General features: G+C 44.1%; 2 protein-coding genes and 1 long non-coding RNA gene across 6 annotated transcripts in view; 2 read left to right on the top strand and 1 right to left on the bottom strand.

Annotated features, from left to right (window-relative positions):
• The window catches only part of LOC127930187 (NACHT, LRR and PYD domains-containing protein 12-like), a 99,181-nt gene that overhangs the window by 79,010 nt on the left and 4,901 nt on the right, over positions 1–15,270 (bottom strand).
• LOC127930188 (uncharacterized) lies at positions 3,406–6,454 on the top strand. The gene is made up of 2 exons (XR_008137134.1): positions 3,406–3,716; positions 5,884–6,454. It is a non-coding gene; the product is annotated as an uncharacterized LOC127930188 (long non-coding RNA).
• Positions 7,244–9,912, top strand: LOC127930186 (uncharacterized). Of its 4 annotated transcripts, none has more exons than XM_052519699.1 (9): positions 7,244–7,612; positions 8,481–8,551; positions 8,639–8,815; positions 8,906–8,967; positions 9,050–9,139; positions 9,226–9,267; positions 9,336–9,509; positions 9,589–9,624; positions 9,722–9,769. In XM_052519699.1, the coding sequence occupies exons 1-8, from the start codon at positions 7,455–7,457 to the stop codon at positions 9,622–9,624; spliced, it is 810 nt and encodes a 269-aa protein (XP_052375659.1). In that variant the 5' UTR covers positions 7,244–7,454; the 3' UTR covers positions 9,722–9,769. The 4 variants fall into 4 exon arrangements, 3 of the variants coding, with proteins under 3 accessions (XP_052375659.1, XP_052375657.1, XP_052375658.1); XM_052519698.1 differs by lacking the exon at positions 9,722–9,769 and adding an exon at positions 9,779–9,912 and having other exon boundaries at positions 7,435–7,612; XR_008137133.1 differs by having other exon boundaries at positions 9,336–9,624; positions 9,722–9,760.

The raw sequence follows: 15,270 nt of genomic DNA, 5'->3' as shown, positions 1-15,270 counted from the left end.
CCCATACGTAGAATGTATGCACACATGACTGTAAGTCGCTTTGGATAAAAGCGTCTGCTAAATGGCATATATGTTATCAGTGGACCAATGCCCTTTGACCCAAAGTAAGGTTACTGCTATACATGATACATTAGAAAATGGGAATTCCTCAAAGATTTGTATAGACTGTTAGAATGTTAGAATGTAACAGACTGCAGCCTGGTTGGGAGTTTGGGGGTTCAACATTATATAAATGATTTATTTATAAAGCCTTTTAAAACAGTAGTTCGATATGGGAAGAAATAGAGGGAAATGTCTGACATGATAAATGATCCAGGATGCTTTCTACTACTACTGATGATCATTACTGTATGAAATACTATGTGGTTAAAACTTGTTCAGGATTGGTGGGTCCCCTACGGGACGGTTGAGCTAACGTAGGCAAATGCGATTAGTATGAGGTTGTAAGGAACAAAAACATTTCCCAGGACATAGACATATCTGATATTGGCAGAAAGCTTACATTCTTGTTAATCTAACTGCACTGTCCAAATTACAGTAGCTATTACAGTGAAATAATACCATGCTATTGTTTGAAGAGAGTGCACAGTTTTGAACATGAAAAGGTATTAATTAACAAATTAGGCACATTTGGGCAGTCTTGATACAACATTTTGAACAGAAATGTAATGGTTCATTGGCTCAGTCTAAAACATTGCACATACACTGCCATCTAGTGGACAAAATCTAAATTGCACCTGGGCTGGAATAATACCTTTCTCTTCCATTTTTAAAATGTTTTTTTCTTTGTATTATATTTTACCAGATCTAAATGTGTTATATTCTCCTACATTCCCTTCCAAAACTGTTTCCTTTCAAATGGTACCAGGAATATGCATATCCTTGCTTCAGGGCAAAGCTTTGCCCTGGAAATTCAAGGATATTTATTTCAAATCCAAGATGGCAGTGCAGTTGGACGTGAATATCTGTCTTTGTCTTATCCCTGGTCTTATCCCTTGTAAATAGCCAGTGTTTTTCGTATATATCTTAGAAGGTTATTTTATCTAAGAACTAAATATGCTTTCCTGCAACCCGCCTCACCGAATGTGGTACGGATCTGCTATTTTTATTCCTTATAACTGGAACTTCCATCTGGAGCTAGCCAGCTAACTAGCTACTAGTCTTTGTTAGCCACGGCTAGTGGTCCTCGCCTTTTTCCCCCTGGAATCAGCCAGCCTTAGCTCGGACAATCACCTACCAGTCTGCAGAGCGCCATATCAACCCAGAGCATATCGGACTGCTTCTCTCTACCATATCACCGGATTCCTGCCGCACTGGATTATTACACCGGATCATTACTCCGGTAGCCACTAACGAGTGGCTACTGTGAGCTAACGCCTCTGTCCTGAAACAAGCACCAGCTAGCTTTGAGCTAGGCCCATATACTAGCTAATTCTAGGGCCATTCTGTTACGATATCGCTGCAGAACCATCTACTAGCCCCGGCCCGCTAGCTTTTCTGAACGCTGTGTCCCCTGCTTGCCCAGCGTAGTAGTGGCTACCGAACAGCACCCTGACTTACCTATTGCTGCTCTTTTGACCCTATGATCACTCGGCTACACCGCTGATGCCCCCTGGACTGTTTCAATAACATGGTACCTCATTTTGTTTACCTGTCGGCCCCAGCCGAACTCAGGTCCTTTATGTACCTAACTGACCCGCTCTCCTGATCAACACCTGTGATTGCTTTATGCTTCTCTCTAATGTCAATATGCCTTGTCTACTGCTGTCTTGGCTAGTTTTTATTGTTTTAGTTCACTGTAGAGCAGTCAGTCCCCTCAAAATGCCTTAGAATGCTCTTTCGTCCCACCCCACACACATGCCTCACCTACGTTAATTGATGCCTCCAGAGACAAACACATCTCTCATTGTCACACAACGCATAGGTTTCCGTCCACTGTACCCACATCCTACCATACCATTGTCTGTACATTATGCCTTGAATGTATTCTACCACGCCCAGAAATCTGCTCCTTTTATTCTCTGTCCCCAACGCACTAGACAACCAGTTCTTATAGCCTTTAGCCGTACCCTTATACTACTCCTCCTCCTGGTGATGTAGAGGTTAACCCATGCCATGTAGTCCCCAGTTCCACTCCTATTACCCTGGTGCTATCATTTGTTGACTTCTGTAACTGTAAAAGCCTTGGTTTTATGCCTGTTAAATTATGTTATCTAGGTGGAAGGTATAGCATGTGTATGAGATTAAAATGTATCAACTGGTGATTAGGTTGTTAGATGAACCCACTAAGTTCTTGATGAAATCAACTGGTGAGCCTCTTTAGCAGCTAGTTCCATGGACACATTGATTTCAATGTCCTTTGCCATGGTCAGATTACTTTCAGTCAACAGTCTCTTTTGTGTAGCTTCACTCTGTAGCCCACATACTAGTCTGTCTCTAATGTCATTTAGAACAGCATTAAACTCATTGTTGTGATAGTTTCTTTAATGCAGCAGCAAACATTGGCACAGTCTATTTTGTGTAGCTTCACTCCATAGCCACAGAGCTCACAACCAGTAGCTCCAGGACCAGATTCAGAGAACACCTGACTCGCTGTTGATAGTCTAACCCCTGGAAGGACATGGAATTCACTAGAATTCTACTGTTAATAGTCTAACCCCTGGAAGGACATGGAATTCACTAGAATTCTACTGTTAATAGTCTAACCCCTGGAAGGACATGGAATTCACTAGAATTCTACTGTTAATAGTCTAACCCCTGGAAGGACATGGAATTCACTAGAATTCTACTGTTAATAGTCTAACCCCTGGAAGGACATGGAATTCACTAGAATTCTACTGTTAATAGTCTAACCCTTGAAGGACATGGAATTCACTAGAATTCTACTGTTAATAGTCTAACCCCTTGAAGGACATGGAATTCACTAGAATTCTACTGTTAATAGTCTAACCCCTGGAAGGACATGGAATTCACTAGAATTCTACTGTTAACCAGTTGAAGCTAGGGGGCGCTATTTCATTATTGGATAAAAAAACGTGCCCGTTTTAAGCGCAATATTTTGTCACGAAAAGATGCTCGACGATGCATGGAATTGACAGCCTTGGAAAGACAACTCTGACGTCTCCAAAACTGCAAAGATATTATCTGTGAGTGCCCCAGAACTAATGCTACAGGCGAAACCAAGATGAAACATCAAACAGGAAATGAACAGGATTTTTGACGCTGTGTTTACTAACGTGTCCTTATATGGCTGTGAACATGCTGTGAACGAGCTTATGCGCTCTGCCATTCATCCAAGATGTCTGACGTGGCGTATTTGTAGGCATATCATTGGAAGATTGGCCATAAGAGACTACATTTGCCAGGTCCCCGTTCGGTGTCCTTTGTCTACGTTGGTGCGTAACTCTGTGGCAATAATTTTACCATGCGACACAGACAGAGAAGTATCATTCCTGGAAGTGTGCATCATTGAAGAGATATGTGAAAAACACCTTGAGGATTGGTTCTAAACAACGTTTGCCATGTTTCAGTCGATATTATGGAGTTAATTTGGAAAAAGTTTGGCGTTTGGATAACTGAATTTTAGTTTTTTTTTGGTAGCCAAACGTGACGCACCAAACGGACCGATTTCTCCTGCACAAAATCTTTCAGGAAAAACTGAACATTACTATCTAACTGAGAGTCTCCTCATTGAAAACATCTGAAGTTCTTCAAAGGTAAATTATTTATTTTTATGTTTTTGCTGGTTTTTGTGAAAATGTTTCCTGCTGATGCTAATGCTAAATGCTACGCTAGCTATCAGTACTGTTACACAAATGCTAGTTTGCTATGCTTGAGAAGCATATTTTTGAAAATCTGAGATGACAGTGTTGTTAACAAAAGGCTAAGCATGAGAGCAAATAGATTCATTTAATTTCATTTGCGATTTTCATGAATATTTAACGTTGCGTTATGGTATTGAGCTTGAGGCTATGATTACGCTACCGGATCCGGCATGGCTACACGCAAGAAGTTAATAGTCTAACACCTGGAAGGACCACAGGGAAAAGGTGGAAAGCTTCAAGTTCCTCGGTATACACATCACTGACAAACTGAAATGGTCCATCAACACAGACAGTGTGGTGGAGAAGGCGCAACAGCGCCTCTTCAACCTCTGGAGGCTGAAGAAATTTACCTTGGCACCTAAAACCCTCACAAACTTTTACAGATGCACAATTGAGAGCATCCTTCTGGGCTGTATCACCTCCTGGTACGACAACTGCTCCGCCTGCAACTGCAGGGCTCTCCAGAGGGTGGTGTGATCTGCCCAACGCATCACCGGGGCAAACTACCTCCAGGACACCTACGGCCTTCCTGTGACATCGGGTGCTAAAAAGATCATCAAGGACAACAACCACCTGAGCTACTGCCTTTTCACACCGCTATAAACCAGAAGGCAAGATCAGTACAGGAGCATCAAAGCAGGGACCGAGAGACTAAAAAACTGTTTCTATGCCGCTCCGTCCAAATATTTATATATTCTTAATTGATGTTGTGAAATCGTTAGATATTACTTGCTAGATATTTTTGTACTGTTGGAGCTAGAAACACAAGAATTTTGCTACACCCGCAATAACATCTGCCAAACGTGTATGTGACCAATAAAATATGATTTGATGATTTGATTTTGATTTGACAAGGGATTCACTATAATACTACTGTTAGTAGTCTAACACCTGGAAGGAAATCAAATCAAATTTTATTTGTCACATACACATGGTTAGCAGATGTTAATGCAAATGCTTGTGCTTCTAGTTCCGACAATGCAGTAATAACCAACAAGTAATCTAACTAACAATTCAAAACTACTGTCTTATACACACAAGTGTAAGGGGATAAAGAATATGTACATAAAGATATATGAATGAGTGATGGTACAGAGCCCACCTCTGCGACCTGTACGCCCTTGCTTCATACTCGTCGCCAAACTCACTGGCTCCAGGTCATCTACAAGACCCTGCTAGGTAAAGTCCCCCCTTATCTCAGCTTGCTGGTCACCATAGCATCCCCCACCTGTAGCATGCGCTCCAGCAGGTATATCTCTCTGGTCATCCCCAAAAACAATTCTTCCGTTGGCTGCCTCTTCTTCCAGTTCTCTGCTGCCAATGACTGGAACGAACTACAAAAATCTCTGTAACTGGAAACACTTATCTCCCTCACTAGCTTTAAGCACCAGCTGTCAGAGCAGCTCACAGATTACTGCACCTGTACATAGCCCATCTATAATTTAGCCCAAACCACTACCTCTTCCCCTACTATATTTATTTATTTATTTTGCTCCTTTGCACCCCATTATTTCTATTTCTACTTTGCACATTCTTCCACTGCAAGTCTACCATTCCAATACTTGCTATATTGTATTTACTCCTCCACCATGGCCTTTTTTTGCCTTTACCTCCCTTATCTCACCTCATTTGCTCACATTGTATATAGACTTGTTTATACTGTATTATTGACTGTATGTTTGTTTTACTCCATGTGTAACTCTGTGTTGTTGTGTGTGTCGAACTGCTTTGCTTTATCTTGGCCAGGTCGCAATTGTAAATGAGAACTTGTTCTCAACTTGCCTACCTGGTTAAATAAAGGTGAAATAAAAATAAATAAAACATATTCTGCCTGTTTGGCCCTGTCCGGGTATTGTCAGACGGGGCCACAATGTCTCCTGACCCTTCCTGTCTCAGCCTCCAGCATTTATGCTGCAATAGTTTGTGTCGGGGCTAGGCACAGTCTGTTATATCTGGAGTATTTCTCCTGTCTTATCCGGTGTCCTGTGTGAATTTGAGTATGCTCTCACTAATTCTCTCTTACTTTTTCTCTCTTTCTCTCTCTCTCTTTCTCTTGGAGGACCTGAGCCCTAGGAACATGCCTCGGGACTACCTGTCCTGATGACTCCTTGCTGTCCCCAGTCCAGCTGGTTTCAACTGTTCTGTTCTTTGGAACCCTGACCTGTTCACCGGACGTGCTACCTGTCCCAGACCTGCCGTTTAAAACTCTCTAGAGACAGCAGGTGTGGTAGAGATAGTCTGAATGATTGGCGATGAAAATCCAACTGACATCTACTCCTGAGGTGTTGACCTGATGCACCCTCTATAACCACTGTGATTATTATTATTTGACCCTGCTGGTCATCTATGAACATACTGGCCATGTTCTGTTATAATCTCCATCCGGCACAGCCAGAAGAGGACTGGCCACCCCTCATAGCCTGGTTCCTCGCTAGGTTTCTTCCAAGGTTTTGGCCTTTCTATTGAGTTCTTCCTAGTCACCATGCATCTACACCTGCATTGCTTGCTGTTTGGGGTTTTAGTCTGGGTTTCTATACAGCACTGTGTGACATCAGCTGATGTAAGAAGAGCTTTATAATGAAATTGTATTGAATGATTGATAAAAATAAAACAAATCTGTCACACCCTGACCTTAGTATTCTTTGTTTTATTTATTATTTTGGTTAGGTCAGGGTGTGACATGGGTGATGTATGTGTTTGTTTACTGTCTAGGGACTTTGTATGTTTATGGGGGTGTTTACTATCTCGGTGCTTATGTATGTCTATGGTTGCCTAGATTGGTTCTCAATTAGAGGCAGCTGTTTATCATTGTCTCTGATTGGGAACCATATTTAGGCAGCCATCTTCTTTGGGTATTTCGTGGGTTATTGTCTATGTCTAGTTTCCTGTGTCTGCACATTTATAGTAAAGCTTCACGTTCGTTTGGTTGTTTTTGTAGTTTGTTTAATGTCCGTCTTTATTAAAATATAACATGTATTCATATCACGCTGCGCCTTGGTGACAAAATCAGAGAACAGTAATTGGCACGACTTCTGCCGAAGTTGGTCCATCTCCATGTTCGTTCGGCGGTCGAAGTCCCCGACCTTCTAGCCATCGCTGATCCTCTTTTCATTTTCCTTTGGTTTTGTCTGGTCTTGTATCACACCTGGTTCCAATCCCATCAATTACATGTTGTGTATTTACCCCTCTGTTCCCCCTCATTGTCCTTGTGGGTGATTGTTTATTGTAGTGTTTGTGCTCGTCTGTCCTGGTGTGTATTTACCCCTCTGTTCCCCCTCATGTCCTTGTGGGTGATTGTTTATTGTAGTGCTTGTGCTCGTCTGTCCTGGTGTGTATTTACCCCTCTGTTCCCCCTCATGTCCTTGTGGGTGATTGTTTATTGTAGTGCTTGTGCTCTTCTGTCCTGGGGCCTGTTGCACAAAAGTAGAATTAAGACATCCGGGATAAATGACTCAGCTGAGCTCAATGAATCCAAAACATGTGCGTCAGGCTTAATTGGTTGCACAAAGACCAAGCCAGGATGAGCAGACACGGATTCATTAAACCAGGTGAAACCAATCCTGGATAGGTGCGGCGCTCACGGCTCACTCAAATAGACCCCGCCACAGATCACAGATTAACTGATTTACCATGGCAACTAGAGCCGCGTACTTTTCCCCGTCGGAAGCACAAATCCTCATGGAGGCATACGAGGAGGTAAAATATATAATTAAGAAGAAAGGCAACACCGCCACAGTGATAAAGCAAAGAGAAAAAGCGTGGCAAAGTATTGCAGACCGCCTGAATGCGTAAGTAGTGCACAATTACACACTCACCGCTCCGCTGAAACATTACAATTCAAATATTTAATTCACATCTCCAAAAACGCAGTTGTACTGTAATTATGAAACGGTTAAATGTTTAATTGAAATGCACTGCAGATATGAGTGAAATTGTGTAAAGTAAGTTCATCACACTGTATAAAGCTATGATAAATTATTATTAAAGCCTTACATTATTATTTAACGTTACTACGCTCAGTACGGTTTAATCTTAGCCGTTGTACTCTGCTTCTTATGTTGTCCACCGTTTTTTTTGTGTTTCTCCTGCTTTCATTAATGTAAAGCTGCTTTGACAGAATGAAACAATTGTGAAAAGTGCTATATAAATAAAATTTAATTGAATAAATAGATGAGCTATAATAATAATCACTTTAATTTATATAGCGCCTTTCAAAGGACCCAAGGTCGGTTGCTCACTGCACTGCAAAAATGTATTTCTTACTTAGTATTTTTGTCTTGTTTTCAGTAAAAAAAAAATATCTAAAAAACATCTTGAATATTTTCTTGAGCAAAATTACCTAGGAAAATATGCAAAAAAATCTGCCAGTGAAACGAGAACTTTTCTAAAATTAAGTGTTTATGGAAAAGTAAACTTATTTCAAGAGAATTTTTATTATATTGACAGATTTTTTATTTGCTTGTTTTAAGCACACATTTACTTAAAGTTTATATTTTTTGTCTAAACTATACTTATTTTGCTAGGTCATTTAGCAAATCAAGAAAATACATCTTTATTTAAGTTTTTTTTTTGTTGATATTTTTACTGAAAACAAGACAAAAATACCAAGTAATTTTTTGCAGTGTGACTCCATTAAATGTGTGTGTGTGTGTGTAGATTAAACATGAACGGGCCAAAACGGACATGGCAGCAGGTCAAAATCAAATACAAGAACATTCTGCAGAATGGTATGGTCCCTGACTAATATTTAACAAAGCACAAGCATATATTGTACCCAGAAGGTGCCTGCTCACACATTGTCTGTACTGTTTTAGCAGTGAAAAAGAATACCCACAGACAAGGCACGGGTGGTGGGTCACCAAAGGCTGACCTTACCCCAGCAGAGGACATGGCCTTGGAGCTAAATAAAGGCAGGCCCGTCTTAGAGGGGATCCCTGGGGGGAAAGAGACGAGCATAGGTTCCTCCCAAGATGCCACCCGCTTCATTCAAGGTATGTCCTTCCATCTCTACATGGGATACAACCACATTCATATTGAATCAATTTGGACTGTCTGACTTTGGTTTACCTATTGCCTTGCAGTGTCTGGCAGCACTGTGTTCCTGTTAGAGCCACCAGCACAAGCACCAGACGATGCTGATCCAGTGAGTACTCCATCAAAGGCATACTGTAGGCCTGGCATGTCTTGTCTACTAGCTTCAATATGAATCCGATTAAATGTGATAGGGTGAAGGCCCCAGTGCAACAGCAACAGCACATGATGGAGACGATGATGATGAGGAGGAGACCATCTCTCTGGATTCCAGAAGGCATGAGGTATCATGGTAAGACTGTGAAAGTACTATTTACTCTACAATGGTGAGGAGGAGTCATCAAAATCAAAAATCTAATTTCTTTTACAGGACCCAGATGCTATACAGTGGGAAAACCAGCCTGGCAACATAGTGCGTATTAATAAAAGGACACCACATCCTGCCAAATTCCAGCTGCGCTAATTGTATTGTGTTCACAGAGCTCACAAGCTATCAGAAAGTTGTATGGCAACCACCTCCGGCGCCAAATAGAACTGGCAGACATAGACATTCAGTACAAGAAGAAAAAGATGGAAAATCTTGCACTGGAGTCCGAAATAAAAAAGAGGACAATTAGGAAACTGGACCTTGAAATAAAAAAACTTGAGAGGGAGGTGAGATATGCCTTCAATGTACACTGTATGCTAACTGTAACACAAATGTATTAATCATTATTTGTATTTCCTCCCCCAGCTCCAAGAAGATGACACAGCTCAAAATAAAAATTAGGTATATTCTCGTAAAGTCAAGTGAGCCATGACATATGAGCTCTTATTGTGAGCACACAGGACGGTGGCATCTTTCTAAGGTTTTTTTATTTTCCCAGCAATCAGTACAACCAAGTCATCGTTATAAGGCATCGCCCTCGTTTGCCCACCCCCAGCACCAGGTGTGGCCACTAGCCTATATGAAGGCCCAAAATTGTGTGTTCCTTTCTGCTCTGACAATGGCATGCCCATTCGTGCGAGATGTGGTGGATGAAGAAGCACTTGTGCTGAGGAGAGCCTTCAGGCGAGAAAGGGTCTTCAGGGACCGGTTGGACCCACTGGCCTTCCCTGACGACCATCTATATGAAAGATACAGGTTTTCTGCAGATGGCATCAGGTATCTATGCAGACTACTGGGTCCCAGGATTAAGCACCGCACTGCACGGAGCCATGCACTGAGTGTGGAGCAAATGGTTTGTGTGGCCTTGCGCTTTTTTGCTAGTGGAGCCTTCCTGTACTCAGTGGGGGATGCAGAACAGCTGAACAAGGCCACAATTTGCCGCACAATAAGGAGTGTGTGTCTGGCTATCAAAGCATTAGCAGATGTCTTCATCTCCTTCCCTGGCCACAGAAGACTCTGTGACATCAAAGAGGAGTTCTATAGGATTGCAGGTAAGAGGATCTACAAATTACAGGACAACTGTTAACACATAGTAGGATACTCATTACTTTGTGTGACAGGTTTCCCCAATGTCATTGGTGCAGTGGACTGCACACACATAAGAGATAAAAGCCCCTCAGGTGCCCATGAGGCCGATTTTGTGAATAGGAAATCCTTTCACAGCATTAATGTTCAGGTGAACATAACTTTTGATATTGTCCATTGACAAACACTCTGCATTGCCAGTGATGTGCATTGATTGGTGTAATATTCCTCATCTTATGATTTCAGATGGTCTGCAATGCTGACTGTGTGATCAGCAATGTTGTGGCAAAATGGCCTGGCTCAGTCCATGACTCCAGAATCTTTCGGGCCTCTGAAATCTATCAGTGCCTATCACAAGGTAAGCCACACAACCCCTATTTATAACCATCATGGCTGTGTCAAGAATATCACTGTGTTTATGAGGTAGTAATGATGAGATTTTGTGTTGACAGGTGAATTCTCTGGTGTGTTGCTGGGAGACAGGGGTATGGCTGCCAGCCTTTTCTCCTGACACCTTTCACAGACCCCCAGGAAGCACAGCAGGCCTACAACCATGCCCATGCCAGGACCAGGGCCAGAGTTGAAATGACCTTTGGCCTCCTGAAGGCACGCTTTCACTGCCTTCACAAATTAAGGGTCAGCCCTGTTAGGGCATGTGCTATTACTGTGGCTTGTGCTGTCCTCCACAATGTGGCCTGCCTGAGGAAGGAGAGGGCCCCCAGAGTGCCACCAGCCATGGACTGGGACAATCCGGCAATCTTCCCTGATGACGACAGTGGTCGGCTGCTGAGGGACAATATGTGTTGAATTATTTTAGTTAGTATGTGTGCTTTCAATTTTGGTTAAATATGTCCTGCGGTGGCAGAGGAATTTGGGTTTTTTTTGGGTTCGTTTTTACGAATTTGGCCTCTTATGATGTTTGTGCGGTATACTGTGTGTAATACAAGGCTGCAGGAGGCTACTGCATCCATTCATTTGTCTGTTCAGTTGATGTGTATGGATTTGTCCTGCATTTATTTTAGTGTGCAGACATGCAGGGTGTGTTATATACAGACCTTTGAATGTGTATGTATCATTTTGTATAATATGCTTGGATTCTGTGCTTTCCATCTTGTAGAGTCACTGTGACTTCAGTTTCGAAAGGAGCTGATGGTTTACCTGCTTTGTTTTGTCCTTATTCAATAAAGGAACATAATGTTACACATTGTGTTTTTATATTCATATGGAATGTGTATTTGTTTATATGACAGAGTACTAGGGCCACACTGAAGAAAAAGGATAAAGTCATACATTTATGAGGCTGGTTCTTTCTGCAGAAAAGCTACATATTGTTTTTACAGTTTTGATACTTATGACAATGTGATACTTAATATTCTGTCTTTGTTTATGAAACCATACTGAAGTACAATTTCACGAAATGCCCCGCATCTGTCATTTTAACAACTGTCCTCCTTTAAAACAACTGGTTACAATATTATGACTTGTCTTTTTTTTCCCCTCTGTGGCCCTAATATTCTATCATTTTATATATAGTCTATGGGAAACTGTAAATTATCTAATGATAGCAACATCTAAAAATAATTTTTTATCCAAAATCATTGAAATTAATGATCACAAACGTTTAAATAATGACAGTGGGTCTAGTTATATGTGATAACAATGTATAGTGAGCAGTGAAATAACTATTGGTTTCCATTTGTGGTGACTGCTGACTGACATTAGGGATGAGATTAAATAGATCCTGGAATTTAGCCTGGTCTGGAGCAGGCTAGCTCCACAGAATAAATCTCCATGGTAATTTATACCATAACATATCCTCCTGCCCCCTATCCATTTTTAGTGCAACCGGATTGCGGATCAATTGAGCCAGGATCACCAAGATATCCTGGCTTAATCCCTATCCTAGTTTTGTGCAACAGGCCCCTGGTGTGTATTTACCCCTCTGTTCCCCCTCATGTCCTTGTGGGTGATTGTTTATTGTAGTGTTTGTGCTCGTCTGTCCTGGTGTGTATTTACCCCTCTGTTCCCCCTCATGTCCTTGTGGGTGATTGTTTATTGTAAGTGCTTGTGCTCGTCTGTCCTGGTGTGTATTTACCCCTCTGTTCCCCCTCATGTCCTTGTGGGTGATTGTTTATTGTCGTGCTTGTGCTCGTCTGTCCTGGTGTGTATTTACCCCTCTGTTCCCCCTCATGTCCTTGTGGGTGATTGTTTATTGTCGTGCTTGTGCTCGTCTGTCCTGGTGTGTATTTACCCCTCTGTTCCCCCTCATGTCCTTGTGGGTGATTGTTTATTGTAGTGCTTGTGCTCGTCTGTCCTGGTGTGTATTTACCCCTCTGTTCCCCTCATGTCCTTGTGGGTGATTGTTTATTGTAGTGCTTGTGCTCGTCTGTCCTGGTGTGTATTTACCCCTCTGTTCCCCCTCATGTCCTTGTGGGTGATTGTTTATTGTAAGTGCTTGTGCTCGTCTGTCCTGGTGTGTATTTACCCCTCTGTTCCCCCTCATGTCCTTGTGGGTGATTGTTTATTGTCGTGCTTGTGCTCGTCTGTCCTGGTGTGTATTTACCCCTCTGTTCCCCCTCATGTCCTTGTGGGTGATTGTTTATTGTCGTGCTTGTGCTCGTCTGTCCTGGTGTGTATTTACCCCTTTGTTCCCCCTCATGTCCTTGTGGGTGATTGTTTATTGTAAGTGCTTGTGCTCGTCTGTCCTGGTGGGTGTTGGGTTATTTACTCATTATTTGATTGTTCTGTTTTTTTTTTGTTATTAAACTGAGCCGTTTGGAAACACAGTTTTGCTCTCCTGCGTCTGACTCTCTGCCGCCAGTACACACCCCTTACAGAATCACCGACCAGACTTTGGAGTCAACAGGAGCAGGTACCCCGGGTGTAGGGGTGGAGGAGTGCGTCCGAGAGCACGCAGCAATGTTCCACCATCTTGGCACCGCCATGGACTGGGTTGTCCAGACTATGTACCGCTGGGAGAGACAGGGAGTTCTTCCAGCGCCTCCACCAGCACAACCGGGGTCTTCTCTGAGCGCCCCTCTTCCTCCTGGTCCCAGTGGGATTCGTCTCTCCCTGCCCCAGGAATACGACGGAAAGGCTGCGAACTGCCTTCTTCAACTGGACCTATACCTGGCCACCGTCCACCCGGCTCCATCGCCGTGAGAGGCTGTCCGCCCTCATCTCGTGCCTCACCGGGAAAGCCCTCGAGTGAGCCAACGCCGTGTGGAGAGAGGGAGATGCGGCGTTGGACCAGTTTGAGGAGTTCACCCACCGTTTCCGGGCAATCTTCGACCACCCGCCTGAGGGTAGAGCGGCGGGTGAGCTCCTCTTCCATCTGAGGCAGGATACGAGGAGTGCACAGGAGTTTGCCCTGGAGTTTAGGACCCTTGCTGCCGGCGCGGGATGGAGCGACAGGACCCTGATCGACCATTACCGCTGCAGTCTGCACGAGGACATCCGTCGGGGGTTGGCCTGCAGAGACACTACCCTCACGTTCGACCAGCTGGTGGACCTGTCCATCCCGGCTGGTCAACCTGCTGGCCACCCGCGGACATTCTGATCAGGGTCTGATGGTTCCATCCTCCCGCACCCCCTCTCCGATACCCAATGGAGCTGGGAGGGGCAGTGTGCAGGGAGACCGGAGGGGGTTCCCGCTCGTGCTCCATCTGTGGCCACAGAGGTCACACTGCCGGTCGGTGCCAGGTTGGTTCCTTTGGGGATCGAGGCAGCTGGCAGGGCGCTCTGGCGTCACCCAGGGTGATCCGGCACCATTCTCTCCCAGAGCCCTCTGTTGCACATATGTTTGTATATCACTTTCCCTGAGTTTTCCCCGCATTCCCCCTGAATATTTCGATTTGTCTCTCGCCTTCTCTAAAAAGAAGGCGACTCAATTACCACCTCATTGACGGGGCGATTGTGCGATAAATCTCCTGGTAGACGCTGCACTTCCCAGGAGTCACGTGTATCCCCTCTCACAGGCGGAGACGGAGGCTATGGAAACGTATGTCTCTGAATCACTGTGTCAGGGGTACATTCGGTCCTCCACTTCACCCACCTCCTCGAGTTTCTGTTTTGTGAAGGAGGAGGGAGATCTGCACCCATGTATTGACATTCGGGGGCTGAATCTGATCACTGTGAGGTATAGTTAAGTAGGCCTTGTTTACACACGTCTTCTGGCACAACTGGGTGCTTGAGGATATAGTGTCTGATCGGATCCCCAGTTCACGTCTAGGGTCTGGAAGGCGTTCATGGAAAGTCTGGGTGTCTCGATCAGTCTTACTTCAGGGTTTCACCCCGAGAGTAATGGGCAGGTGGAGAGAGTGAACCAGGATGTGGGTAGGTTTCGGTGGTCCTATTGCCTGTCCTGGCCAGGGGAGTGGGCGGCGTTCGTGCCCTGAGCCGAGATGGCACAGAACTCGCTCCGCCCCTCCTCCTCTAACCTCTCTCCCTTCCAGTGCGTACTGGGGTACCAGCCGGTTCTGGCACCTTGGCATCAGGCGTACTCCGTTCGCTCCATTCGAGGCGGCCCGGAGGAGAGGTGCTGGGTTCCGGTCGAGGACGTGTTGGACCCATCTATGCTGAAGGAGTTCCACCGTCTTCGTCTGGATCGCCCTGCGCCTCGCCCTCCGGGTTGTCTGGAGCTGGGGGTACTGTCACGACTTCCGCCGAAGTTGGCCCTTGTTCATTTGGCGGTCGAAGTCCCCAACCTTCTAGCCATCGCTGATCCTCTTTTCATTTTCCTTTGGTTTTGTCTTGTCTTCCATCACACCTGGTTCCAATCCCATCAATTACATTTGTATTTACCCCTCTGTTCCCCCTCATGTCTTTGTCAGTGTTTGTTTATTGTAAGTGTTTGTGCTCATCTGTCCTGGTGTGTGTCGGGTTATGTACCCATTGTTTGATTGTACAGTTTTCGGGTGGGTTTTTTTGTTAATAAAACTGCTCTGTTTGGAAACACAGTTT

Source organism: Oncorhynchus keta, chromosome 5 (genome assembly GCF_023373465.1).
Source record: "Oncorhynchus keta strain PuntledgeMale-10-30-2019 chromosome 5, Oket_V2, whole genome shotgun sequence".
NCBI lineage: Eukaryota > Metazoa > Chordata > Actinopteri > Salmoniformes > Salmonidae > Oncorhynchus > Oncorhynchus keta.
Note: the sequence above shows the minus strand (reverse complement) of the source record. Positions and strands in the feature narration are given on the sequence as shown.

What these genes read in the sequence shown, in the direction of transcription:
- LOC127930186 (XM_052519697.1), top strand. Translation starts at nt 7,455, where the DNA reads ATGGCAACTAGAGCCGCGTACTTTTCCCCGTCGGAAGCACAAATCCTC. An exon ending in CACCAGACGATGCTGATCCA is followed by an intron (nt 8,968 to 9,049) that starts GTGAGTACTCCA and finishes TAAATGTGATAG; the next exon opens with GGTGAAGGCCCCAGTGCAAC. An exon ending in TGGATTCCAGAAGGCATGAG is followed by an intron (nt 9,140 to 9,225) that starts GTATCATGGTAA and finishes TTTCTTTTACAG; the next exon opens with GACCCAGATGCTATACAGTG.